The 26,149-nt window shown below is 50.5% G+C and overlaps 1 protein-coding gene across 6 annotated transcripts in view; it reads left to right on the plus strand.

Moving 5' to 3' along the window:
- The window catches only part of AHNAK (AHNAK nucleoprotein), a 29,753-nt gene extending 5,295 nt beyond the window's left edge, over nucleotides 1-24,458 (plus strand). For 3 of the 6 annotated variants that reach the window (XM_041721744.1, XM_041721745.1, XM_041721746.1), the window contains exons 2-5: nucleotides 6,033-6,135; nucleotides 6,440-6,596; nucleotides 7,037-7,224; nucleotides 8,121-24,458. In XM_041721744.1, coding sequence (XP_041577678.1) covers nucleotides 6,440-6,596; nucleotides 7,037-7,224; nucleotides 8,121-23,621 — 15,846 coding nt within the window. In that variant the 5' untranslated portion in view covers nucleotides 6,033-6,135 and the 3' untranslated portion in view covers nucleotides 23,622-24,458. Of the gene's footprint in view, nucleotides 1-4,719; nucleotides 4,741-6,032; nucleotides 6,136-6,439; nucleotides 6,597-7,036; nucleotides 7,225-8,120 lie in introns of those variants that run through there. The other 3 variants (XM_041721750.1, XM_041721749.1, XM_041721747.1) reach the window with 3 other exon arrangements.
- The last annotated feature ends 1,691 nt before the right edge of the window (nucleotides 24,459-26,149 follow it).

Here is a 26,149-nt window from a genome sequence, read left to right on the forward strand (position 1 = left end):
GGAAGGGGCTGGTGTGTGGGCCAAGGAGTCTGGTGGCCGCTTGCCCTCCCTCCTATGCTTGTGGCAGTGGAAAGGTGTCACTGCTCCCTGGGTGAGTCACCTGCTCCTCCCTGGGTCTCTGGGTCTCTGGGTCTCCTAGGGGAATCTCAGCCCCTCCCTTTCTCTGGGTCTATGCCCTCTCTCTGAGGCTTTCTCCCACCCTGCCTCCCTCTGGGTGTGTGCGTGGAGGCCTCTCCACCTTCCCTCGGGTGGGTCTCTGGCCCTCCTCCAGTATAGATCTCTCTTATCTCTGTATCTCCCTTGTGCATTTTTCTCTGTGGTTTCTCATTGTGTGTGTGTACTTACTTGCACCTTCATTCCTCTGCCGAGGGAAAGACTGCTTTGGAGTCACAGAGTCATAGGAGTTTGGGCTTGCATCTCAACTCTTGCTCACTTTTGGGCAAGTCATCTTACCTCTGGGGGCCTGTTGCTGCGTCTCTGAAATAAGGACACCAGTTATCAATCACAATAGGTCTGGGATCGAATGAGACCCCAGGCATGGAACTATATAGCATACCCCAGGAGCTCGGCAAAATTCTTTTTCTCAGTTTGTTAGGGATTTTCGTTCAATTCAAGGCTTTTTTTTCTTCTTTGTTGTCTGGCGCTTATGAAGAGTAGATTGCCCCTCTGGGTGGGTCTCTCTTTTTTTTGAATATCCTACCCCCTCATCCTATTATAAGTGTCTGGGACTTTCCCTGGTGGAGGTCTCTACCTGTGTGTGAGTCATTTCATTCTTCCTGGCTTGGGAGATGCTTCTCCTTGGCTTGTGTATACGGTGGGTGCAGGTGGGTGCATGTCGTTGTGCTGGGTAGAAGTTCCCATTGCTGTTGGTGTCCTCCCCACAGGGGGTGGGAATGCTTTTCTCTCTCCCCTGGAGGGCACCTCCCGTTTCCATCCTGTGCTGGGCAGATGCTCACACTTGTGCCCCTCTGGTATGTGTCTTGTCTTCAGGGTTGGTGCATGGGAGCATTGAGGCCCATGGGCCTGTCTCTCGGGCAGTGGGCCTCTATCCTGTCATTTTGACACTGATGCTGGCTGCAGGGTTGGTTTTGGCTGCAGCAGCAATTCAACTGGGCCCCCTCCCTGGCTGACTTCATACTGGCTCTTGAGAGGAAGGGGCTTTGTTGCCTCAAGGCAGAGGGGGTAAGATGTTCCTCTGGATGCCACCTCTGGCAGAGACCCTCTGCCCTGGGCAAGGAGTCTGCTTCTTGGATCTGCCTGGGTGGTGCACATCCTCTTTGCAGGTTTTTTTTTTTTTTAAGGTTTTATTTATTTATTTGTGAGAGAGTGTGCGTTCATGCACGCCGCATGAGGGGGTGGTAGGGAGGAACAGAGGGAGAGGGAGAAGCAGGCTTCCCACTGAGCAGGGAGCCCCACCCAGGTCTGTGTCCCAGGACCCTGGGATCATGACTTGAGCCAAAGGCAGCTTAACTGCTGGAGCCACCCAAGGCTGCCACCCCCCCTCGCCCCCCCCGCATTTGCAGTTTTGAATTGACAAGACAGCCTGGTTCTCTTTCTGCTTCTGGCCTGAGTTACGGTGTCCCTGCAGTGGACTCTCAGCCTCCCAGATGGAAGTGGACATACCATCTCACTCTTTTTCTGCCCTCCAAGCAGCCCTCTGCCTAGAGGGTCCCCACTCCAGGCCTTCCCATCACGAGGGATACTGTGAGCCAGTGTCGGGTGGGCCTTGGGGTGGGGTGCCGGCAGACCAGGATTCTGGCGTCCTGACGCTCTCCTACTCTCACCTCTCTGGACCTCTCCTTCCCCATCTGTAAATACCAGATAGCTGTCCCGCAGGACTTTCTGCCTTGGTGGAAGTCTTCCACATTTACCCGGTCTAATATGTTGCCCTGTGTAGTTGTTGAGCTCTTGAAATGTGGCTGCTGCAATCAATAAACTAAAAATTCAATTTAAGCTAATTTAAATTTAAATAGTCACATGTAGCCACCATGTTCACAGCGTGGCTCGAAGGCATCTTCGAGCTCTAAAGACTTATGACGCTTGGCTGAATGTGCAGATTTCCTCAGAGTTGCAAAGACTCGGGGCAGGACCCTCAGCCGCCCCCCTCCCCTGGGGGAAGTCTGGCGTCACCTGACTTATATAGGAGAAGGGCCCATCTGGGCTTGATACAGGCTCCAAGGATGTGGGAGAGGCTGATGGGACTCAAATGCAGAAAATAGACCCTTCCCACCGTGTCTTTAGTCCATCCTTATCAGCACCCCAGGTGCAGCCACCTGCGTGGCCCAGAGCAGATGAGAGGGCAGGGGAGTTGCTCCTGGATGCCTTAGAAGGAGAGCCCTGAGCCGGAGCAGGCAGGGTGGTTGGCAGCCCCTCCTGGCCAGGAAGCCAGCAGGTGCCGTGCCAGGGCCAACCTGTAGCCCTCGGTCCAGCGGCTCCTGTTCTCATGGGCCGTGGACCCTTCGCCACTCATGATGGCTCTCCACCCCCGTCCTGAGCTGCTTGGCTTGAGGCATGTAGCAAGTCCTTCCTGAGCCTCCGAGCTGTGCTTCCGGGGACTTCTGACCTGGGCTCCATCCTGAGGAGCTGGCAGGGAAGCCGGCTGCCTGGCTCCTCTGGTGACCCAACCCCCCCACGGACCCCTGGGGCTCTGACCAATGAAACCCTTTGTCGATGGGGTTTTAGGCGTGACCCTTTGCATGTCTGGAGCTGTTATAGCCTCAGTGACTCACTGGAGAAGGAGGGAGGGTGGGGCCAAGTTGTGGGTGAGGGTGAGCTGGCTGGCTCTCTCCACCCCTCACTAGCTGCTGGCTCAGGACCAGGATGTCAGGCAGAAGAAAGGGGCCCTGCTCCAGGAGGAAGAGTGGGGTGCTAGGATGCCTGGTGGCTTTAGATACCCGAGAAGTCCTCAGGCTGGAAGCCTTTTTCCCCCCCCTGTGCTGCCTGGCTTCCTGTCTGCAGGGCTGGCTTCTTAGTGCTGGGGGGTAGGGGGTGCCTTAAAGTTGCAGCTTTGCTGTCTGTTGGGATCAGGATGACTTCCCATAGCGGCTGCGCGTCCGGAGGGGAAGAGGTAGTTTCCTAGCTCACACCTGTGCCAATAGGCCACTTGCTGGTGGTGGCTCTGGTTGCCTCTTAGGCAGCACCTGTGTCATAAATACTGCATGTGAGAGTTCGGGTGGGGTGGGGTGGGGTGGGGTGGGTGGAGGACTGGGTGTCTCTGTGCTGTTTTTACCCATGCTGTGATCTGCTTGACACCGCGACTGCTAAGCAACCACGAATTTCCAAGAGACCCAATCCTTTTCTCAGAGGCAAATTCTAATTTATTTATTTATTTATTTATTTATTTATTTATTTATTTATTTATTTATGATAATCACAGAGAGAGAGAGAGAGAGAGAGAGAGAGAGAGAGGCAGAAACACAGGCAGAGGGAGAAGCAGGCTCCATGCACCGGGAGCCCAACGTGGGACTCGATCCCGGTTCTCCAGGATCACGCCCTGGGCCAAAGGCAGGCGCTAAACCGCTGCGCCACCCAGGGATCCCACAGAGGCAAATTCTAATGCATTCAAGAAAACTTGTGAATACTAAGTTATTTTTGCTGCATTCTTTCCTTTTATATTTCATTCCCCTCCAGGAGGCTCCCAAACCTTCTAGAACATTCTAGGAAGCTAAACGGGTCAGGACCAGGGCACCTTGCTCATATTTTATATCCGGGACAGGAACTAAGTCTTTCCAGTCTCCCCATCTGGCATATGGAGTGTACGCATTTAGTAAATGCTGGGGGGATGTGCAAGTTAGGTGGCAATCTAATGCCCTGTAGAGCTCAGGGCTGGGCTAAGCTCTGTCTGTTCCTTCTTGGCTTTTTTTTTTTTAAATTTTTTATTTATTTATGATAGTCACACAGAGAGAGAGAGAGAGAGGCAGAGACATAGGCAGAGGGAGAAGCAGGCTCCATGCACTGGGAGCCTGATGTGGGATCTGATCCCGGGTCTCCAGGATCACGCCCTGGGCCAAAGGCAGGCGCTAAACCTCTGTGCCACCCAGGGATCCCTCCTTCTTGGCTTTCTTTGCCGTGTCTGGTACAGTGTTGGACATGCAGGAGGTGATCAGTATGCATGTATTTATTGATTGGTTGACTAATTTCTGAATGTAAACAGCTTCAGGGTGGGGCTTTGGGTGAGGCTCTGCATGATTTTTAGCATCTCCCACACGGTTTTGCAGACATGCTTCTGGATGACTGTGCTCCTGCCATTCTGTGTGGGTGGCTGTAGGCCACGACTGTACCCAGATTCCTCCCTCATGTCTTCCTAAGGCACCAGTGCAGCTGACAGCTCATCCTGTGGCTAGAGGGCATCTTTGCTCCCAAGTGCCTGCACCTATGGGGGCCTGGCTCAGGGCTCCACGTGGGCAGCCAGATGGGCCCTGACTCACCGGGTCCCCGAGGTAGCTCAGCTGTATTCAAGCCTCTGGGGTGTAGGCTGGCCTGGCGGGCTTGGGGCTTCTTTTGTTCAGCCCGCTGCGCCTGGAATTCCCAGCTGGTGAGGGTACCCCTGGTCCTAAGGACTGGGTTAGATTGGCTGACCCAGAGTCCGTTTGTCATCAAGGGTGGGAGGGCACCACCATTCTTGCCTTCCGCCTAACATTTGCTGCCAGACCTGGAGATACTCTGAGAAGAGGGGTCTCATGCCGGTTAAAGCTGCACCTGATGTGGTGGAGGGGAGAGAGTTACAGACTCAGAGCCCAGGTATAACAGCCCTCTTTTGTGGTTCTCAGATCTCCCTCTCTCCATCTGTAAAATGCAGACTCGACATTTCCTTCCTGGAGCTGTCATAAAGAACCTGATGAGAATGTTTATTTTATTATTTTTTATTTTTAAAAGATTTTATTTATTTATTCATGAGAGACACACACACACACACAGAGGCAGAGACACAGGCAGAGGGAGAAGCAGGCTTCATGCAGGGAGCCCGACGTGGGACTCCATCCCAGGTCTCCAGGGTCACGCCCCTGGCTGAAGGTGGCGCTAAACCACTGAGCCACCAAGGCTGCCCGAGAATGTTTATTTTATGACTCCTGTGCGCCTGAGCTTTTCACACACGCGCTCTGTCTTGCCTTCAGTCTTCAGGGAGATCCTGTATCATCTCTGTTTTCACAGAAGAGGAAGTGGATGTTCAGAGAAGTCGAGTGACTTGGCCAGGAATACACACACACAGCTGGGAGGATGCAGAGCCAGGGTTTATTTATTTATTTGTTTTTAAGATTGTTATTTATTTATTTATTTATTATTTATTTTATTTATTTTTATTTTTATTTTTTTAAGATTTTATTTATTTATTCATAGAGACACAGACTGAGAGAGAGAGAGAGAGAGGCAGAGACACAGGCAGAGGGAGAAGCAGGCTCCATGCAGGGATCCAGGATCACACCCTGGGCTGCAGGGGGCGCTAAACCGCTGTGCCACTGGGGCTGCCCTATTTATTTATTTTTAAAGATTTATTTATGAGAGAGAGAGAGAGAGAGAGAGAGGTAGAGAGATATAGGCAGAGAGAGAATCAGGCTCCTCCCAGGGAGTCTGATGTGGGATTCGATCCCTGGACCTGGGATCATGCTCTGAGCCAAAGGCTCAACCACTGAGCCACCAGGCATTCCAAAATTTCATTTATTTATTAGAGAGAGAGCACAAGCAGTGGGGAGAGGGAGGAGACTCCCTGCTGAGCTGGGAGTTTGACATGGGCCGGATCCCAGGACCCTGGGATCATGACCTGAGCAGAAGGCAGATGCTTATCCAACTGAGCCCCCCCAGGTGCCCCAGAGCCAGGATGTATGTCAGGGTTTACATCTGAGTCTGGCCTCCCCTTAGCCCCCTTTCTGTGACCCCAGGTTGGAAAGTCATGGATGAATGGAATGGAAGTAGGGGAAGGTTGGGGTTTGGGCCTGGCCTGGAGATTGGAACAAGAACGCCCCACCGTCTTCTGCATTCGGGATTTTGAGCAAGCCAGCTGTTGAACATGAGCATCCTTGTCCCCCTTTCCCTAGGCTGTGTGACCGTGATTCCAGAGGAGAGAGAGAGACTGAGAAGACAGGAAGGAGGGGCGGGCTCTTGGCAAGGCATCCACTCCTGAACTGAGTCCTGCAAAAGGTCCGTGGGAAGGGGAGGGTGTGGCGAAAGGCAGGAGAGGGGTGAGGGCGGGGAGGGACCTCGTGGTGGCATCAGGGAGCTGGGACCCTGGGTGGAAGGGATGAGGGTCGGTGGCAGCCAATGTCCACTTTCTGTGTTCTCTGCGATGCCTGTGGAACATTTCCCAGTAGACGTGGGCACCTCAGAGACACTGCCTCTCCCTTTGCGTGCTCACAGCACCGGGATCCCTGGCTTTCCTATCTCTTGGGCTCTTGAGCACCCCCCCGCCACTGTCCTGAGCCCCCGTTTCCTTACCTCATCCCAGATGGAGAAGGAAGAGGACACGACCCGGGAGCTGCTGCTACCCAACTGGCAGGGTAGTGGTTCCCATGGGCTGACCATTGCCCAGAGGGATGATGGCGTCTTTGTGCAGGAGGTGATGCAGAACTCCCCTGCGGCCCGCACTGGAGTGGTCAAGGAGGGTGAGTCACCCCAGGGTGTGGCCTGGGTGCCGGGGCGGGCTGGCAGAGGGTGGGGGTGGGAAGGCCACAGGGGCAGGGAAAGGCCAGTCCCAGTGGATTCAGAACAGTCGGCACCCAAGGCCCCCCACTCTCCTGCCCCCTCTGTGTCCGTTGATCCATCCAGTCCTCGGGGAAAGTGGCTATGGAGGGTGGTGGCGACATCGCCCTTAGTCTCTCCACTCCACTACTCATGAGCTTGACCACTTTGGGTGATTCAGTGGGCCTCCCATAGCCTTACTTTCTTTCCTCGACTGTACAACGGCTATTATCACAGTTGCCTTATAGGGTATTCAGGAGCCACCTTAAAGGCAAGTGCGTTTGGAGGGCCTCCCATGTGGTGGTCATGTTCTTTTCCCAAGACCCTGTGGGTCTCACTTGCTTCCTGCTCCGCCCTTGCTCAGGGGACCAGATTGTGGGTGCCACCATCTACTTTGACAACCTGCAGTCAGGTGAGGTGACCCAGCTGCTGAACACCATGGGGCACCACACCGTAGGCCTGAAGCTGCATCGTAAGGGGGATCGCTCCCCTGAGCCTGGCCAGACCTGGACCCACGAGGTCTTCAGCTCCCGAAGCTCCGAGATGGTTCTGGTGAGTGCCTGGCCAGCCCGTCTGTGCCCTGAGCTCTCCCCGACCGTGCTGACCTGCTGACCACTTGCTGAGCCTTGTGTCTGCCTACTGGACCTCTCTGGTGCTTCCTTCTCCTACTTTCTTTCCTGTGCACCTTCTGTTGTGCCAGCCTGTGTGTTCTTACTCGTGTGTGGCGTGTAGCTGATGTTGCCCTTGGAAGTCTTCCATCGATCTCAGAGCACCACAGTTTGGGAACCCACTCATGCTGTCTGGCTCTTGATGCCAGGAGGAGGGTCAACTGCTCAGCAGGAATCTTCCAAATAGTCTCACAGGTGCCCCATTCCGCCTCCCAGACACCATTTTTCTGCTTCCAGAGCCCTGGCCTCACCTGTGAGTCAGAGGCTGGGCAGTGAAGTGCCCCGGGGATGTTTCTTTGCTCCTTCTGATGGCTTGTTTATTTAAGCAACAATGGTCCTCAAAGTGAAAGTGTTAACCCTAGCACGGGGAGGGGTCTCAACAAATGCTTTCTGAGGAGTCCCTGAGAGGATTCCCCTTCTCCATTAAACAAGCCAGTGAGTTGAGAATTGAGAGAATCCCTGGGACTTGACAGGCCGATTTGAATCTAGAATTGATGTAAATCCTTCTTCCAGACCTCACAGGCAGGAGTCTACCCTGCTTCACTCCTCGTGGCTTTTGCTTCCCTGAATTTCCCCCAGATAATTTGTATTTCTCCTGTGATGTGGCCGTCAGCCCCTTTGTTCAGCACCCCCTGCTCTGCTCCCGGAGGTTCCGTCGGCCTCCGTTCTGGTCCCAGCTTCTGTGGGGAACGGGCAACCAGGTTGTCAGCTGGGCTGTGGCCGGGCATGTGGGGTTCCTCAGACCCTGCTGCAACCTCTGCCGGCCGTGTCTTTCTGCAGAGCGGGGATGATGAGGAGTACCAGCGCATCTACACCACGAAGATCAAGCCTCGGCTGAGGTCAGAGGATGGAATAGAAGGAGATCCTGGGGAGACCCAGAGCCGCACCATCACAGTGACTAGAAGGGTCACGGCCTACACTGTTGACGTCACAGGCCGAGAGGGAGCCAAGGACATCGAATTTAGCAGCCCAGAGTTCAAGATCAAGATTCCACAGCATGAAATGACTGAAATCTCCACTGTGGATGTGGCCACCCACCCTGGCAAGACAGTGATCAGATTGCCCTCGGGCTCGGGGGCTGTGTCTCCTACTGCAGGTTCTGTCATGGACATCTGGGCAGGGTCTGTTTCTGCTTCGGGACCAGAGCTCCAAGGTGCTGGCCACTCGAAGCTCCAGGTCACCATGCCTGGGATAAAGGTGGGAAGCCCAGGAATCAATGTCAGTGCAAAGGGCTTGGACTTGGGTGGCAAAGGAGGGGTCCACATTCCAGGAGTGGATGTCTCGTCTTCTCTTGGAGGGGGAGCAGTGGAGGTGCAGGATCGGTCTCTGGAGAGTGGCAGTAATGGGAGAATTAAAATTCCCACTCTGAAGGTGCCAAAATTTGGTGTTTCGACAGTGCCTGAAGGCCAGGCACCAGTGGCAGGGCTGAGCATTTCCACACCTGAATTCTCTGTGGGGCGCCAGGGTGGCAAACCAGGCCTGATGGTTGGTGGGAACATCCAGACCCCTCAGCTAGAAGTTGGTGCTCCTTCTGTCAATATCGAGGGGCTTGAGGGGAAGCTGAAGAGCCCCCAGATCACCGGGCCATCCCTTGAGGGTGACCTAGGCCTGAAAGGTGCCAAGCCACAGGGGAGCACAGGGGTGGGCATCTCTGTGCCGCAGATTGATGGCACCATCACTGGCCCCAGTGTGGAAGTTCAAGCTCCTGACGCTGGTATTCACGGGTCTGGGGGCAAACTGAATATGCCCAAGATGCAAGTTCCCAAATTCTCTGTATCAGGTTCTAAGGGAGAGGGAGCTGGTGTTGATGTGACACTGCCCACAGGTGCAATGACTCTTCCTGGGGTGTCTGAGGATGTCAGCCTGCCTGAAGTTGCCGTTGGGGGGCTGGAAGGGAAAGTGAAAGGCACCAAAGTCAAGACTCCTGAAGTGGTTATTCAGAAACCTAAAATCTCCATGCAGGACGTGGATTTGAGCTTTGGGTCCCCTAAATTGAAGGGAGACATGAAGGTTTCAGTGCCTGATGTGCAAGGTGATGTCAGAGGCCTGCAAGTGGCCATCAAAGGCTCCAAAGTGGACATAGAGACCCCGAGCCTTGAGGGGACCCTGGCAGGACCCACACTGAGTAGTCCTTCTGGGAAAATGGGAACATGCAGTATCTCAATAGCAGATGTTGACCTAAATGCAGCTGCACCTAGAGCAAAAGGGGGTGTAGATATCCTACTCCCCAAAGTGGAAGGGAAAGTCAAAGTCCCTGGGGTTGATGTCAGAGGCCCCAGAGTGGATGTCAGTGCCCCAGATGTAGAGGTCCATGGCCCAGAATGGAACCTGAAAATGCCCCAGTTTGGCACTCCAGGAGTTGAAGGGGAAGGCCTGGACGTAGATGTGAAACTACCCAAAGGCGAAGTCAGTATTGCAGGGTCCACAATCAATGTGGAGGCCCCAAATGTCAACATAGGGGGCCTGGGAGGCAAACTTAAAGGCTCTGATGTTAAGCTGCCGGAAGTGAGTGTCAAGACACCAAAGATCTCTATGCCTGATGTGGATTTGCATGTTAAAGGCACAAAGGTGAAGGGAGAGTATGATGTAACAGTACCAAAACTCGAAGGAGAACTAAAAGGCCCAAAAGTGGACATTGATGTCCCAGATGTGAACATTCAAGGCCCAGACTGGCACCTGAAGATGCCCAAGATGAAAATGCCCAAGTTCAGTGTGCCAGGTTTCAAAGCCGAGGGCCCAGAAGTGTACATGAACCTGCCTGAGGCTGATGTGGATATTTCTGGGCATAAGGTAGACGTTAGTGCTCCTGACGTGAACATTGAGGGACCAGAAGGGAAATTGAAAGGACCTAAGTTTAAGATGCCTGAGATGAATATCAAAGCCCCCAAAATCTCCATGCCAGATGTGGACTTACATCTGAAAGGCCCTAAAGCAAAAGGAGAATACGACATCACAGTGCCAAAAGTTGAAGGTGAGATTAAGGTTCCTGATGTTGAACTTAAAAGTGCCAAAGTGGACATTGATGCTCCAGATGTGGCTGTTCAGGGCCCAGACTGGCACCTGAAGATGCCCAAGATGAAAATGCCCAAGTTCAGCATGCCTAGCGTCAAAGCAGAGGGCCCAGAAGTGGACATGAACCTGCCCAAGGCCGATGTTGACATCTCAGGACCCCAGGTGGACACTGATGTTCCAGATGTGAATATCGAAGAAGCTGAGGGAAAGCTAAAGGGTCCCAAGTTTAAGATGCCTGAGATGAACATCAAGGCCCCTAAGATCTCCATGCCTAATGTGGATTTGCATATGAAGGGTCCCAAGGTAAAGGGGGAATATGATGTTACGGTGCCAAAGATGGAAGGGGAGCTCAAAGGGCCAAAAGTAGACATCAGTGCCCCAGATATTGAAGTTCATGGTCCTGAATGGAACCTCAAGATGCCCAAGATAAAAATGCCCAAATTTACCATGCCGAGCCTCAAAGGGGAGGACCCACAAGTGGACGTGAACCTGCCCAAGGCTGATGTAGACATTTCGGCACCCAAAGTAGATATTAGTGCTCCAGATTTGAGCCTTGAAGGACCAGAAGGAAAGTTGAAAGGTCCCAAGTTTAAGATGCCTGAGATGCACTTTAAAGCTCCAAAGATGACTCTGCCAGATGTTGACTTGGATCTTAAAGGACCCAAAATGAAAGGCAATCTAGATGTGTCTGCACCAAAAATAGAAGGTGAGATGAAAGTTCCAGATGTGGACATCAAAGCACCAGATGTGGACATCCAAGGAGCAGACTGGAGCTTGAAAATGCCGAAGATGAAAATGCCCAAGTTCAGTGTGCCGAGTTTGAAAGGCGAAGGCCTAGATGTGGACATGAACCTACCCAAGGCTGACATTGACATATCAGGACCCAAGGTGGACATTGAATCCCCAGATGTGAGCCTTGAGGGCCCAGAAGGGAAGCTGAAAGGCCCTAAGTTTAGGATGCCAGAGATGCACTTCAAGGCTCCCAAGATGTCCATGCCTGATGTGGACTTACACTTGAAAGGTCCTAAGGTGAAAGGAGATGTGGATGTGTCTGTGCCCAACATAGAAGGTGAAATGAAAGTGCCAGATGTGGACATCAAAGGACCCAAAGTGGATGTCGATGTCCCAGATGTGGATGTTCACGGCCCAGACTGGCATCTGAAGATGCCTAAGATGAAAATGCCCAAGTTCAGTGTGCCAGGCTTCAAAGGCAAGGGCCCAGAAGTGGATGTGAACCTGCCCAAGGCTGACATTGATGTATCAGGACCCAAGGTGGACATTGAAGCCCCAGATGTGAGCCTTGAGGGCCCAGAAGGGAAGCTGAAGGGACCCAAATTTAAGATGCCTGAGATGCACTTCAAGGCTCCCAAGATCTCCATGCCTGATGTGAACTTGAATCTGAAGGGGCCAAAACTAAAGGGAGAGGTGGATGTGTCAGTGCCAAAATTGGAAGGAGATTTGAAAGGCCCCAGTGTGGATGTGGAGGTGCCTGATGTTGATCTGGAATGTCCTGATGCGAAATTGAAAGGCCCTAAATTTAAGATGCCAGAGATGCACTTCAAGGCTCCCAAGATGTCCATGCCTGATGTGGACTTACACTTGAAAGGTCCCAAGGTGAAAGGGGATGTGGATGTGTCTGTGCCCAAGATAGAAGGTGAAATGAAAGTGCCAGATGTGGACATCAAAGGACCCAAAGTGGATGTCGATGTCCCAGATGTGGATGTTCACGGCCCAGACTGGCATCTGAAGATGCCTAAGATGAAAATGCCCAAGTTCAGTGTGCCAGGTTTCAAAACAGAAGGCCCAGAAGTGGATGTGAACCTGCCCAAGGCTGACATTGATGTATCAGGACCCAAGGTGGACATTGAAGCCCCAGATGTGAGCCTTGAGGGCCCAGAAGGGAAGCTGAAGGGACCCAAATTTAAGATGCCTGAGATGCACTTCAAGGCTCCCAAGATCTCCATGCCTGATGTGAACTTGAATCTGAAGGGGCCAAAACTAAAGGGAGAGGTGGATGTGTCAGTGCCAAAATTGGAAGGAGATTTGAAAGGCCCCAGTGTGGATGTGGAGGTGCCTGATGTTGATCTGGAATGTCCTGATGCGAAATTGAAAGGCCCTAAATTTAAGATGCCAGAGATGCACTTCAAGGCTCCCAAGATGTCCATGCCTGATGTGGACTTACACTTGAAAGGTCCCAAGGTGAAAGGGGATGTGGATGTGTCTGTGCCCAAGATAGAAGGTGAAATGAAAGTGCCAGATGTGGACATCAAAGGACCCAAAGTGGATGTCGATGTCCCAGATGTGGATGTTCACGGCCCAGACTGGCACCTGAAGATGCCTAAGATGAAAATGCCCAAGTTCAGTGTGCCAGGCTTCAAAGGCGAGGGTCCAGAAGTGGATGTGAACCTGCCCAAGGCTGACATTGATGTATCAGGACCCAAGGTGGACATTGAAGCCCCAGATGTGAGCCTTGAGGGTCCAGAAGGAAAACTGAAAGGCCCCAAGTTCAAGATGCCTGAAATGCACTTTCATGCCCCTAAGATCTCCATGCCTGATGTTGATTTCAACTTTAAAGGGTCTAAAGTCAAAGGAGACTTTGATGTTTCTGCCCCAAAGCTGGAAGGAGAGTTAAAGGGTCCAGAAGTTGATGTCAAAGGCCCCAAACTGGATGTTGAGATGCCGGACGTAGCTGTGGAAGGTCCAGATGGCAAATGGAAAGGCCCTAAATTTAAGATGCCAGACATGCACTTTAAAGCACCCAAAATCTCCATGCCAGACATTGATCTACACTTAAAAAGTCCCAAGATAAAGGGAGAGGTAGATGCTGATGTTCCCAAATTGGAAAGTGACCTCAAAGGGCCAGACCTCAAAGGTGACATCAGTGGGCCAGATATCGACATCAAAGGACCAGAGGGCAAATTGAAAGGTCCCAAGTTCAAGATGCCAGACATGCATTTCAAAGTCCCAAATATTTCTATGCCTGATGTGGACCTAAATTTGAAAGGACCAGAAATGAAGGGGGATGTTGATGTGTCTGTGCCTGAGGTAGAAGGCAAAATTAAAGCACCAGATGTGAACATCAAGGGCCCCAAAGTAGATATAAATGCTCCCGATGTCCATGGCTCAGACTGGCACCTAAAGATGCCCAAGATGAAAATGCCCAAGTTAAGCATGCCTGGTTTCAAAGCAGAGGGTCCAGAGGTAGATAAGAATCTTCCCAAGGCTGACATTGATGTCTCAGCACCCAAAGTTGACATTGAAGTCCCGGATGTGAGCATTGAGAATCCAGAGGGAAAAATCAAGGGGCCTAAATTTAAGATGCCAGAAATGAACATCAAAGCTCCCAAGATCTCCATGCCTGATGTAGATTTACACTTGAAAGGTCCTAAGGTCAAAGGAGATGTGAATGTGTCTTTGCCTAAGGTGGAAGGTGACCTCAAGGGCCCTGAAGTTGACCTCAAGGGCCCCAAAGTGGACATTGATGTACCAGATGTGGATGTCCATGGCCCAGATTGGCACCTGAAGATGCCCAAGGTGAAAATGCCCAAGATCAGCATGCCTGGCTTCAAAGGAGAAGGCCCAGAAGTGGATGTGAACCTGCCCAAAGCTGACATTGATGTATCAGGACCTAAGGTGGATGTTGAATGTCCCGATGTGAATATTGAAGGACCTGAAGGAAAGTGGAAAAGTCCTAAGTTTAAGATGCCTGAGATGCATTTTAAGACTCCAAAGATCTCCATGCCTGATATTGATCTTAATCTAACAGGTCCAAAAATAAAAGGAGATGTGGATGTCACAGGTCCCAAGTTAGATGGAGACCTGAAAGGCCCTGAAGTTGACCTCAAAGGCCCTAAAGTGGACATCAGTGTCCCAGATGTGGACGTCCATGGCCCAGACTGGCACCTGAAGATGCCCAAGGTGAAAATGCCCAAGTTCAGCATGCCTGGCTTCAAAGGAGAAGGCCCAGAAGTGGACGTGAACCTGCCCAAGGCCGACATTGATGTCTCAGGACCCAAGGTGGACATTGAGTGCCCTGATGTTAACATTGAGGGTCCGGAGGGAAAGTTGAAAGGTCCTAAGTTCAAGATGCCAGAGATGAACATCAAAGCCCCCAAGATCTCCATGCCTGACTTTGATTTGCACCTGAAAGGTCCCAAGGTAAAGGGCGATGTGGATGTGTCTCTGCCTAACGTGGAAGGTGACCTCAAGGGCCCTGAAGTTGACATCAAGGGCCCCAAAGTGGATGTTGACATCCCAGATGTGGATGTCCATGGTCCAGACTGGCACCTGAAGATGCCCAAGGTGAAAATGCCCAAGTTCAGCATGCCTGGCTTCAAAGGAGAAGGCCCAGAAGTGGATGTGAACCTGCCCAAAGCTGACATTGATGTATCAGGACCCAAATTGGACATCGAAGGCCCTGATGTTAACATTGAAGGACCAGACGGAAAGTTGAAAGGTCATAAGTTCAAGATACCTGAGATGAACATTAAAGCTCCAAAGATCTCCATGCCAGACATTGATCTTAACCTGAAAGGCCCTAAAGTGAAGGGCGATGTGGACGTGTCTTTACCAACAGTGGAAGATGACATTAAAGTTCCTGAAGTGGATATTAAGGGCCCCAAAGTGGATGTCGACATCCCAGATGTAGATGTCCATGGCCCAGACTGGCACCTGAAGATGCCCAAGATAAAAATGCCCAAGTTCAGCATGCCTGGGTTCAAAGGAGAAGGCCCAGAAGTGGATGTGAACCTGCCCAAGGCTGACATTGATGTCTCAGGACCCAAGGTTGACATTGATGTTCCAGATGTCAATATTGAAGGTCCAGATGCAAAACTGAAGGGCCCCAAGTTCAAGATGCCTGAGATGAACATCAAAGCTCCTAAAATCTCAATGCCAGATTTGGACCTTAATCTTAAAAGCCCTAAAATGAAAGGAGAGTTAGATGTTTCCCTTCCAAATATAGAAGGTGATGTGAAAGGGCCTACTCTTGACATCAAGGACCCAAAGATAGATGTAGATGCTCCAGATATTGACATTCATGGCCCTGAAGGAAAATTAAAAGGTTCCAAACTGAAGATGCCAGACATGCATGTAAACATGCCCAAGATCTCCATGCCTGAAATTGACCTGAATTTGAAAGGCACAAAACTTAAGGGAGATGTTGATGTTTCTGGGCCCAAATTAGAAGTTGATGTTAAAGCTCCCAAGTTGGATGTAAAGGGCCCAGAAGTGGACATTTCTGGTCCTAAGGTCAATCTTGAAGGCAAATCAAAGAAATCACGTTTTAAGCTTCCTAAATTTAATTTTTCAGGCTCCAAAGTTCAGACACCTGAGGTGGATGTCAAAGTTAAAAAGCCAGATATTGATGTGACAGGTACAAAAGTTGATACTAATGCTCCTGATGTTGAGGTCCAAGGAAAAGTGAAAGGATCCAAGTTCAAAATGCCTTTCCTAAGTATTTCATCTCCTAAAGTTTCTATGCCTGATGTGGAGTTAAATTTGAAAGGTCCTAAAGTCAAAGGAGACTTAGATCTTACAGCTCCTAATTTAGAAGGTGACTTTAAAGGACCCAAAGTAGATATTAAAGCACCAGAAGTTCATCTTGATGCGCCTGATGTGGATGTTCATGGTCCAGATTGGAATTTGAAAATGCCTAAAATGAAAATGCCCAAATTTGGTGCTCCTGGCTTAAAAGCAGAAGGGCCAGAAATGGCTGTGGATTTGCCAAAAAGAGATATCAGCCTAGAGGGCCCCAGAATGGACATTGAGAGCCCAAAAATCAATGTGGAAGGTGTAGAAGGAAGCTTAAAAGGTCCCAATCTCAAGATGCCTGACATGAACATCAAAACCCCCAAGATCTCCATGCCTGATATTGACTTAAACCTGAAAGGTCCCAAGGTAAAGGGTGATGTGGATGTGTCTCTGCCCAAGGTGGAAGGTGACCTCAAGGGTCCTGAAATTGACATCAAAGGGCCCAAAGTGGACGTCGACATCCCAGATGTGGATGTCCATGGCCCGGACTGGCACCTGAAGATGCCCAAGGTGAAAATGCCCAAGTTCAGCATGCCTGGCTTCAAAGGAGAAGGCCCAGAAATGGACGTGAACCTGCCCAAGGCAGACATTGATGTCTCAGGACCCAAGGTGGACATCGATGTTCCAGATGTCAATATCGAAGGTCCAGATGCAAAACTGAAGGGCCCCAAGTTCAAGATGCCTGAGATGAATATCAAAGCTCCAAAAATCTCCATGCCTGACCTTGACTTTAACCTGAAGGGCCCCAAAATGAAGGGCAGTATGGATGTTTCTCTGCCTAAGGTGGAAGGTGACCTCAAAGGCCCTGCAATTGATATTAAGGGCCCCAAGGTGGACATTGACACTCCTGATATTAACATTGAAGGCCCAGAGGGGAAATTGAAAGGCTCCAAGTTCAAGATGCCAGAGATGAATATCAAAGCCCCCAAGATCTCCATGCCTGATATTGACTTAAACCTGAAGGGCCCCAAGGTGAAGGGTGATGTAGATGTTTCCCTTCCTAAGTTTGAAGGGGATCTTAAAGGCCCTGAAGTAGATCTCAAAGGGGCCAAAGTGGATGTTGGTGTCCCAGATGTCGATGTCCATGGCCCAGACTGGCACCTGAAGATGCCCAAGGTGAAAATGCCCAAGTTCAGCATGCCTGGCTTCAAAGGAGAAGGCCCAGAAGTGGACGTGAACCTGCCCAAGGCCGACATTGATGTCTCAGGACCCAAGGTGGACATTGAGTGCCCTGATGTTAACATTGAGGGTCCGGAGGGAAAGTTGAAAGGTCCTAAGTTCAAGATGCCAGAGATGAACATCAAAGCCCCCAAGATCTCCATGCCTGACTTTGATTTGCACCTGAAAGGTCCCAAGGTAAAGGGCGATGTGGATGTGTCTCTGCCTAACGTGGAAGGTGACCTCAAGGGCCCTGAAGTTGACATCAAGGGCCCCAAAGTGGATGTTGACATCCCAGATGTGGATGTCCATGGTCCAGACTGGCACCTGAAGATGCCCAAGGTGAAAATGCCCAAGTTCAGCATGCCTGGCTTCAAAGGAGAAGGCCCAGAAGTGGATGTGAACCTGCCCAAAGCTGACATTGATGTATCAGGACCCAAATTGGACATCGATGTTCCAGATGTCAATATTGAAGGTCCAGATGCAAAACTGAAGGGCCCCAAGTTCAAGATGCCTGAGATGAACATCAAAGCCCCTAAAATCTCCATGCCTGACTTTGATTTGCACCTGAAAGGTCCTAAGGTGAAAGGAGATGTAGATATGTCTCTGCCTAAAGTGGAAGGTGACCTCAAGGGCCCTGAAGTTGATATCAAAGGGCCCAAAGTGGACGTTGACGTCCCAGATGTGGATGTCCATGGCCCTGACTGGCACCTGAAGATGCCCAAGGTGAAAATGCCCAAGTTCAGCATGCCTGGCTTCAAAGGAGAAGGCCCAGAAGTGGATGTGAACCTGCCCAAGGCTGACATTGATGTCTCAGGACCCAAGGTGGACATCGATGTTCCAGATGTCAAAATTGAAGGTCCAGATGCAAAACTGAAGGGCCCCAAGTTCAAGATGCCTGAGATGAACATCAAAGCCCCCAAGATTTCCATGCCTGATATTGACTTGAATCTGAAAGGTCCCAAGGTAAAGGGTGATGTGGATGTGTCTCTGCCTAAGGTGGAAGGTGACCTCAAGGGCCCTGAAATTGACATCAAAGGGCCCAAAGTGGATGTCGATGTCCCAGATGTGGATGTCCATGGCCCAGACTGGCACCTGAAGATGCCCAAGGTGAAAATGCCCAAGTTCAGCATGCCTGGGTTCAAAGGAGAAGGCCCAGAAGTGGATGTGAACCTGTCCAAAACTGACTTTGAAATCTCAGGACCCAAGGTGGACATAGACACTCCTGATGTTGACATTCATGGCCCAGAGGGGAAGCTGAAGGGTCCCAAGTTTAAAATGCCTGACCTACACCTCAAGGCACCTAAGATCTCCATGCCTGAAGTGGACATGAATCTGAAGGGTCCCAAGGTAAAGGGCGATGTGGATGTGTCTCTGCCCAAATTGGAAGGTGACCTCAAGGGCCCTGAAGTTGACATCAAGGGCCCCAAAGTGGATGTTGACATCCCAGATGTGGATGTCCATGGTCCAGACTGGCACCTGAAGATGCCCAAGGTGAAAATGCCCAAGTTCAGCATGCCTGGCTTCAAAGGAGAAGGCTCAGAAGTGGACGTGAACCTGCCCAAAGCTGATATTGATGTATCAGGACCCAAATTGGACATCGATGTTCCAGATGTCAATATTGAAGGTCCAGATGCAAAACTGAAGGGCCCCAAGTTCAAGATGCCTGAGATAAACATCAAAGCCCCCAAGATCTCCGTGCCTGACCTTGACTTTAGCCTCAAAGGCCCCAAAATGAAGGGTGATGTGGATGTTTCTCTGCCCAAAGTGGAAGGTGACCTTAAAGGCCCTGAAATTGACATCAAGGGCCCCAAAGTGGACATCGATACTCCTGATATTAACATTGAAGGCCCAGAGGGGAAACTGAAAGGCCCCAAGTTCAAAATGCCAGAGATGAATATCAAAGCCCCCAAGATCTCCATGCCTGACTTTGACTTAAGTTTGAAAGGGCCAAAGGTAAAGGAGCATGCGGACCTTTCTTTACCTAAGATGGAAGGTGATCTAAAAGGGCCAGAGGTAGATATTGAATGTCCTGAAGGGAAACTCAAATGTCCCAAATTTAAAATGCCCGATGTCCATTTCAAAACCCCACAAATCTCCATGAGTGATATTGATTTGAACTTGAAAGGACCTAAGATAAAGGGAGATTTGGACTTTTCCATTCCTAATCTGGAAGGAGATCTGAAAGGACCCAAAGTGGATGTTAAAGGCCCTAATCTGGACATGGACACTCCTGATGTTGACATTCATGGCCCAGAGGGGAAACTGAAGGGCCCCAAGTTTAAAATGCCTGACCTACACCTCAAGGCACCTAAGATCTCCATGCCTGAAGTGGACATGAATCTGAAGGGTCCCAAGGTAAAGGGCGATGTGGATGTGTCTCTGCCCAAAGTGGAAGGTGACCTCAAGGGCCCCAAAGTGGATGTCGACGTCCCAGATGTGGATGTCCATGGTCCAGACTGGCACCTGAAGATGCCCAAGGTGAAAATGCCCAAGTTCAGCATGCCTGGCTTCAAAGGAGAAGGCCCAGAAGTGGACGTGAACCTGCCCAAAGCCGATATTGATGTCTCAGGACCCAAGGTGGACATCGATGTTCCGGATGTCAATATCGAAGGTCCAGATGCAAAACTGAAGGGCCCCAAGTTCAAGATGCCTGAGATGAACATCAAAGCCCCCAAGATCTCCATGCCTGATATTGACTTGAATCTGAAAGGTCCCAAGGTAAAGGGCGATGTGGATGTGTCTCTGCCTAAGGTGGAAGGTGACCTCAAGGGCCCTGAAATTGACATCAAAGGGCCCAAAGTGGACGTTGACGTCCCAGATGTGGATGTCCATGGCCCAGACTGGCACCTGAAGATGCCCAAGGTGAAAATGCCCAAGTTCAGCATGCCTGGCTTCAAAGGAGAAGGCCCAGAAGTGGACGTGAACCTGCCCAAGGCCGATATTGATGTCTCAGGACCCAAGGTGGACATCGATGTTCCGGATGTCAATATCGAAGGTCCAGATGCAAAACTGAAGGGCCCCAAGTTCAAGATGCCTGAGATGAACATCAAAGCCCCCAAGATCTCCATGCCTGATATTGACTTGAATCTGAAGAGTCCCAAGGTAAAGGGTGATGTAGATGTGTCTCTGCCTAAGGTGGAAGGTGACCTCAAGGGCCCTGAAATTGACATCAAAGGGCCCAAAGTGGATGTCGATGTCCCAGATGTGGATGTCCATGGCCCAGACTGGCACCTGAAGATGCCCAAGGTGAAAATGCCCAAGTTCAGCATGCCTGGTTTCAAAGGTGAGGGCCCAGACGTGGATGTTACTCTCCCTAAAGCTGACCTCGATATTTCTGGGCCCAAGATGGACATCAGTGCCCCAGATGTGAATATCGAAGGTCCAGATGCAAAATTGAAGGGCCCCAAGTTCAAGATGCCAGAGATAAATATCAAAGCGCCCAAAATCTCCATGCCTGATGTTGACCTGGATTTGAAAGGACCCAAAGTCAAAGGAGATTTTGACGTGTCTGTCCCTAAGACTGACGGTGCTTTCAAAGGCCCAGAAGTAGATCTTAAAGGTTCAGGTCTGGATTTTGAAGGCTCAGATGCCAAGCTCAGTGGCCCAAATTTGAAGATGCCTTCGCTGGATATTTCTGCCCCGAAAGTAACTGTCCCTGATGTTGATTTGCATTTCAAGGCACCCAAAATTGGGGTTTCTGGTCCCAAGTTGGAAGGTGCTGAAGTGGACCTCAAAGGACCCAAAGTTGATTTAGAAGCTCCAAGCTTAGATGTACACATGGAGAGCCCAGATATTAATGTCGAGAGTCCAGACATTAAAATTCCCAAATTTAAGAAACCCAAGTTTGGTTTTGGGGCAAAAAGCCCCAAAGCTGACCTCAAGTCACCTTCCCTGGATGTGACTATGCCAGAGGCAGAGCTGAATGTTGAGACTCCTGAAATTAGTGTTGGTGGCAAGGGCAAGAAAAGTAAGTTTAAAATGCCCAAAATTCACATGAGTGGCCCCAAAATGAAAGCCAAAAAACAGGGATTTGATTTGAATGTTCCTGGGGGTGAAATTGATGCCACTCTCAAGGGTCCTGGTATGGATGTCAATGTTGTTGGGCCCAATGCCATGCTTAAAGTTGATGTGAAATCCCCTAAAACCAAGAAACCTATGTTTGGGAAAATGTACTTTCCAGATGTAGAATTTGACATCAAATCGTCTAAATTTAAAGCCGAGGCCCCTCTCCCTAGCCCTAAAATGGAGGGTGAAATCCAGGCCCCTGATCTGGATATCTCTTCACCGGGGATTCATGTGGAAGGTCCTGACATCAAGCTAAAGGCTCCCAAGGTCAAGATGCCAGGCATGGATGTCTCCGGGGCAAAAATAGAGAGTGACCTGAAAGGCCCCAGGGTGCAGGCAAACTTGGATGCACCTGATGTCAACATTGAAGGCCTAGATTCGAAAGTCAAAGTACCGTCGTTTGGCATTTCTGCCACTCAGGCCTGCATCCCTGATGTGAATGTTAGCTTGAAAGGACCAAAGATAAAGGGTGAGGTCCCCAGGGTGGGGCTGGAAGGACCAGATATAGATCTGCAAGGTCCAGAACCGAAGATCAAGTTCCCCAAATTTTCGATGCCCAAGATTGGTGTCCCTGGTATGAAGATGGAAGGCAGAGGAGGAGCTGAAGTCCACGCCCAGCTGCCCTCTCTTGAAGGAGGCTTGAGTGCACCCGATGTTAGGCTTGAAGGGGCTGATGTGTCTCTGAAAGAGCCAAAAGTAGACTTACCTTCAGTGAACCTGTCTATGCCAAAAGTCTCTGGACCTGACCTTGACCTGCACTTGAAAGGACCAAGTTTGAAGGGAGACCTGGATGCCTCTGTTCCTAGTGTGAAGGTGCACACTCCAGGGGTTGACCTCAGAAGTCAAGGTGGAAAGGTGAGGATGGAAGGAGACTGTGTGAAAGTGCCTGGGATTGATGCCACAACAACACTGAACCTTGGCGCACCAGACGTGGCCTTGAAGGGACCAAGCCTACAGGGAGACCTGGCTGTCTCTGATGACGTCAAGTGCCCTAAAGTATCAGTAGGTGCTCCTGATCTGAGCTTGGAGGCCCCCGAAGGCAGCATTAAACTTCCCAAAATGAAGCTGCCCCAGTTTGGCATCTCAACTCCAGGGTCCGACTTGGACATGAACGTCAAGGGGCCACAAGTGACTGGAGAGCTACCGGGGCCAGGCATGGATGTGAACCTTGGAGCCCTGAACCTAAAAGGGCCTCAGATCTCTGGCCCTCAAGGCTCAGCACCAGACATGGACTTGAAATTGGAAGGACCAAAAATAAAAGGGAGCCTTGGGGCCGCTGGTGAGATGACAGGTCCCACTGTTGGAGGAGGTCTTCCAGGCATCAGTGTTCAATGCCTAGAAGGAAACCTCCAGATGCCTGGAATTAAGCCCTCTGGATGTGATGTGGAGCTGCTTGGTGTGAATGTGAAGCTCCCAGCAGGGCAGATTTCTGGTCCTGAAGTCAAAGGCGATCTAAAAGGTTCAGGAATAGGTTTCCAAGGGGCTGCTCCCGATATTAGCACCAAGGAGCCTTCACTTAATACAGCTTCTTCTGAGTCAGATTTCGGTGTCAGCTTGAAGGGCCTGAAAATCAAAGGAGGTATGGATGTTTCCCGGGGTGTCAGCGCCCCAGCTGTCAGCCTGGACGAAGGGCACTTGAGCATCAAGGGACCCCAGGCCACCTCTGCTCTCAGCTTGGATGCCCCTAAGATTGCTGGGGGACTTCATTTCTCAGGACCAAAGGGAGAAGGAGGGGTGAAAGGAGGCCAGATTGGACTCCAGGGTCCTGGGCTGAGTGTGTCTGGGTTTCCAGGTCACTCAGAAAGCAGATCTGGAAAAGTAACATTCCCCAAGATGAAGATCCCCAAATTCACGTTCTCTGGCCGTGAGCTGGTTGGCAGGGAAGTGGGGGTGGATATTAACTTCCCTCGAGCAGAGGTCACTGGCCACCAGGCTGGGGCCGGAGATGGTGAGTGGGAAGAGTGTGACATAAAACTTAAGAAGTCCAAGATCAAAATGCCCAAGTTCAATTTTTCCAAACCTAAAGGGAAAGGTGGTGTCGCTGGCTCCCCGGAAGCATCCATCTCAGGCTCCAAGGGCGACCTGAAGAGCTCAAAGGCCAGCCTAGGTTCTCTGGAAGGAGACACCGACGACGTTGAAACATCATCCCCCAAAGGCAAATTCTCTTTATTTAAGAGTAAGAAGCCTCGGCACCGCTCAAACTCCTTCAGTGATGAACGGGAGCTCTCTGCGCCTTCTACTCCGACTGGGACTTTGGAGTTTGAAGGTGGGGATGTGTCCCTGGAAGGCGGAAAAGTCAAAGGGAAGCATGGAAAGCTGAAATTCGGTACCTTTGGTGGATTGGGGTCAAAGAGCAAAGGTCATTATGAGGTGACTGGGAGCGATGAAGAGGCAGGCAAGTTACAAGGGAGCGGAGTGTCCCGACTGTCCTCGTCTTCCAGCAATGACAGTGGGACGAAGGTTGGCATCCAGCTTCCCGAGGTGGAGCTGGTAGTCTCCAAGAAAGAGTAGCAGGCCCCTGTGTGTGTGTGTACATATATGTATAAAAGTACATCAGCCTTGGGTGTGTCTGTATATAAACGCCAAAGAGAAACGCTGACAGCCTCAGCATAATGCAAAGACCCGGCCTCCCTGCCCATGCAAGTGCTGGAAAGCCAACAGACAGCCTTAATGCCTGGGTCAGAGCTTTACAGATCTAAGTGTCAAGGGCTCCAAGTTTGTCCAGACCATGTGCAGAGCCGACAGTGTTTGCCTTACGATTTCAGGTTTTTTGTTTTTGTTTTTTTTGCATCAAATGCTGAGAGCTCCTGTTTACTAAGCAAGCTTTTGTGTTTATTATCCTCATTTTTACTGAACATTGTTAGTGTTGGGTCATGGAAACCCACTTTTTCATTGTAATGACTTCTAGGGCTTTTGTTAGTAAGGGTGGGGGTGGGGTAGAAGGCAGTAGCGGGGGCCAGACTCCCATTTCTCCTAAGATTGGATCTATTCGATGGTGAACACCCAGGGAGGGCCGAGAGGAGCGTGTGGGGGTCTTGAGATCTCTGCAGCAGTGGCCTTCTCTGCCCCAGAGGTGGCGGTCCTCGCCAGTTTGGCGCTCATGGTGAGACAGAATGAGACCTGTTGGCAAATGGGCCAACCCACCAGCTCAGCATGAGGGGCTTCCATCCTGTGTATCATAGGAGAAATGTTTTCTTCCTGGCTGCCACATTCCTGATACTAGTTCTGACTTCTTTTAATAACTCTTATCATGATTAAGAAAATTTCCCACACTTTAATGGCAAATTAATTGAGAATGTCAGAAAATCGATGCTGTCAAAAGCAAATAAAGCTGTTTATTAACTCTGATGTCTTGTGCCTTTGTGTTCTGTGTCGGGAGCACGAAGCCTGCACGCCCAGTCTGATGGTTCAGACTCGGTCAGTCCATCCAGCAGATTTGCTGGTTTCATCAATGGGTGGTGGGGTGCGGCGGGGGTGGGGGAATCTTTGCTGCCTAATTCTCATGGTGAGGCTGGCTGTCCCATTGTTGAGAAGTCAAAAGAGGCTCGGCACCCTGGCAACGTAGGCCCCAGGTCCCAGCCACCAACTTTGCATCCTCAGAGATGAATATACCATTTAGAGATGGTTCTGGATGGGTAGGAGGCTACAGTTATGAATGGAAAACAAGACGTTTTCAGAGTGGTAGGAAGGGCTCGATCTGGTTATGAGTTACGGGCATGCCATCTATTTCTGACTTGGCTGCTGGTTTGCTGGGTGGCCTCAAGTTACCTGCCCCGTCTGGGCCTCAGGTTCCTCTTCTTCTTTGAAATAAGAATGCTGATCTCGTAATAGATGTTTTTATGAACTTTATGAAACGCTTTGTGACCAGAGTCCTCTTTTGATTTCTATATGGTCTATATGGTCTACAGACCATATATGTTGTATGTGTGTGAGGCTTCTAGAAACTGGCTTCTAATGTTGGTCCTTGCTGAGCACAGGGCAATGCCTTCTTTTTTTTTTATATCTGAATTTTGAAAAAATTTTATTTAAATTCAGTTTGCCAGCATATAGCATAACACCCAGTGCTCATCTCATCATGTGCCCTCCTTAGTGCCTATCACCCAGTTACCCCATCCCATCACCCACCTCCCTTGCTGCAACCCTTTGTTTGTTCCCCAGGGTTAGGAGTCTCTTATGGTTTGTCTACGTCTCTAATTTTTCACCACTCAGTTTTTTCCCCTTCCCTTATGGTCCCTTTCACTATTTCTTATATTCCCTGTATGAGTGAAACCATATGATGATTGTCTTTCTCCAATTGACTTATTTCACTCAGCTTAATACTCTCCAGTTCAATTCACATGGATGTAAATGGTGGGTATTCATCTTGATGGCTGAATAATATTCCATTAGGTATCTATACCACATCTTCTTTACCCCAGAACAATTGGACCAAGCTTCTCCCCTCACCACTCCCCAGAGCTGCTGCTTCCCTGCCCTCCTGTCCCTGGAGACAGCTCTGCACCTCTCCCATTACCCCAGACCACAGATAAGGGCTCCCACCCCATCTCATCCTCTCCAATACCAGCTTGTCAGTGGGTTTCTGCACATGGTGGTGGGGTCTGCCCACTGTGGGGAGGGGCTCCCCCTGGCCTGGCTTGGATTGTCAGCTTCATCCATTTGTACATCAGTTAGCAGAGCCTGCATCCCTGGGGGTTTTGCAGCTCTTGGTTTTGGAAAGAGGGAACAAAGGAGGTGCTGGAGCTCCTGCTGCTTTTCTTAAGATGACTTACCTGCAGTCTTTGCTTTTGTGAATTAGGCAAGACACTTAAACCCATTGAGCCTTTGCTTCTTCACCCATCAAATAGGGATCCGTAGCCATAGAGCCAAAGAATCTGCTTGGGTATTTGGGTTGTCAGCTGTGCAAGGACACCACATTTAAGGGTGTGGCATCCAAATGACAGCCATATGCTTATTGGGAGCATGAAGGTGGGTGTGGGGTCCTAGTGGAGCAGCTGCAAACCCCTCCATGCAAAGAGTGAGAGTATGCATGTACCTGCGGG

This window comes from Vulpes lagopus, chromosome 11 (assembly GCF_018345385.1).
Source record: "Vulpes lagopus strain Blue_001 chromosome 11, ASM1834538v1, whole genome shotgun sequence".
Lineage (NCBI taxonomy): Eukaryota > Metazoa > Chordata > Mammalia > Carnivora > Canidae > Vulpes > Vulpes lagopus.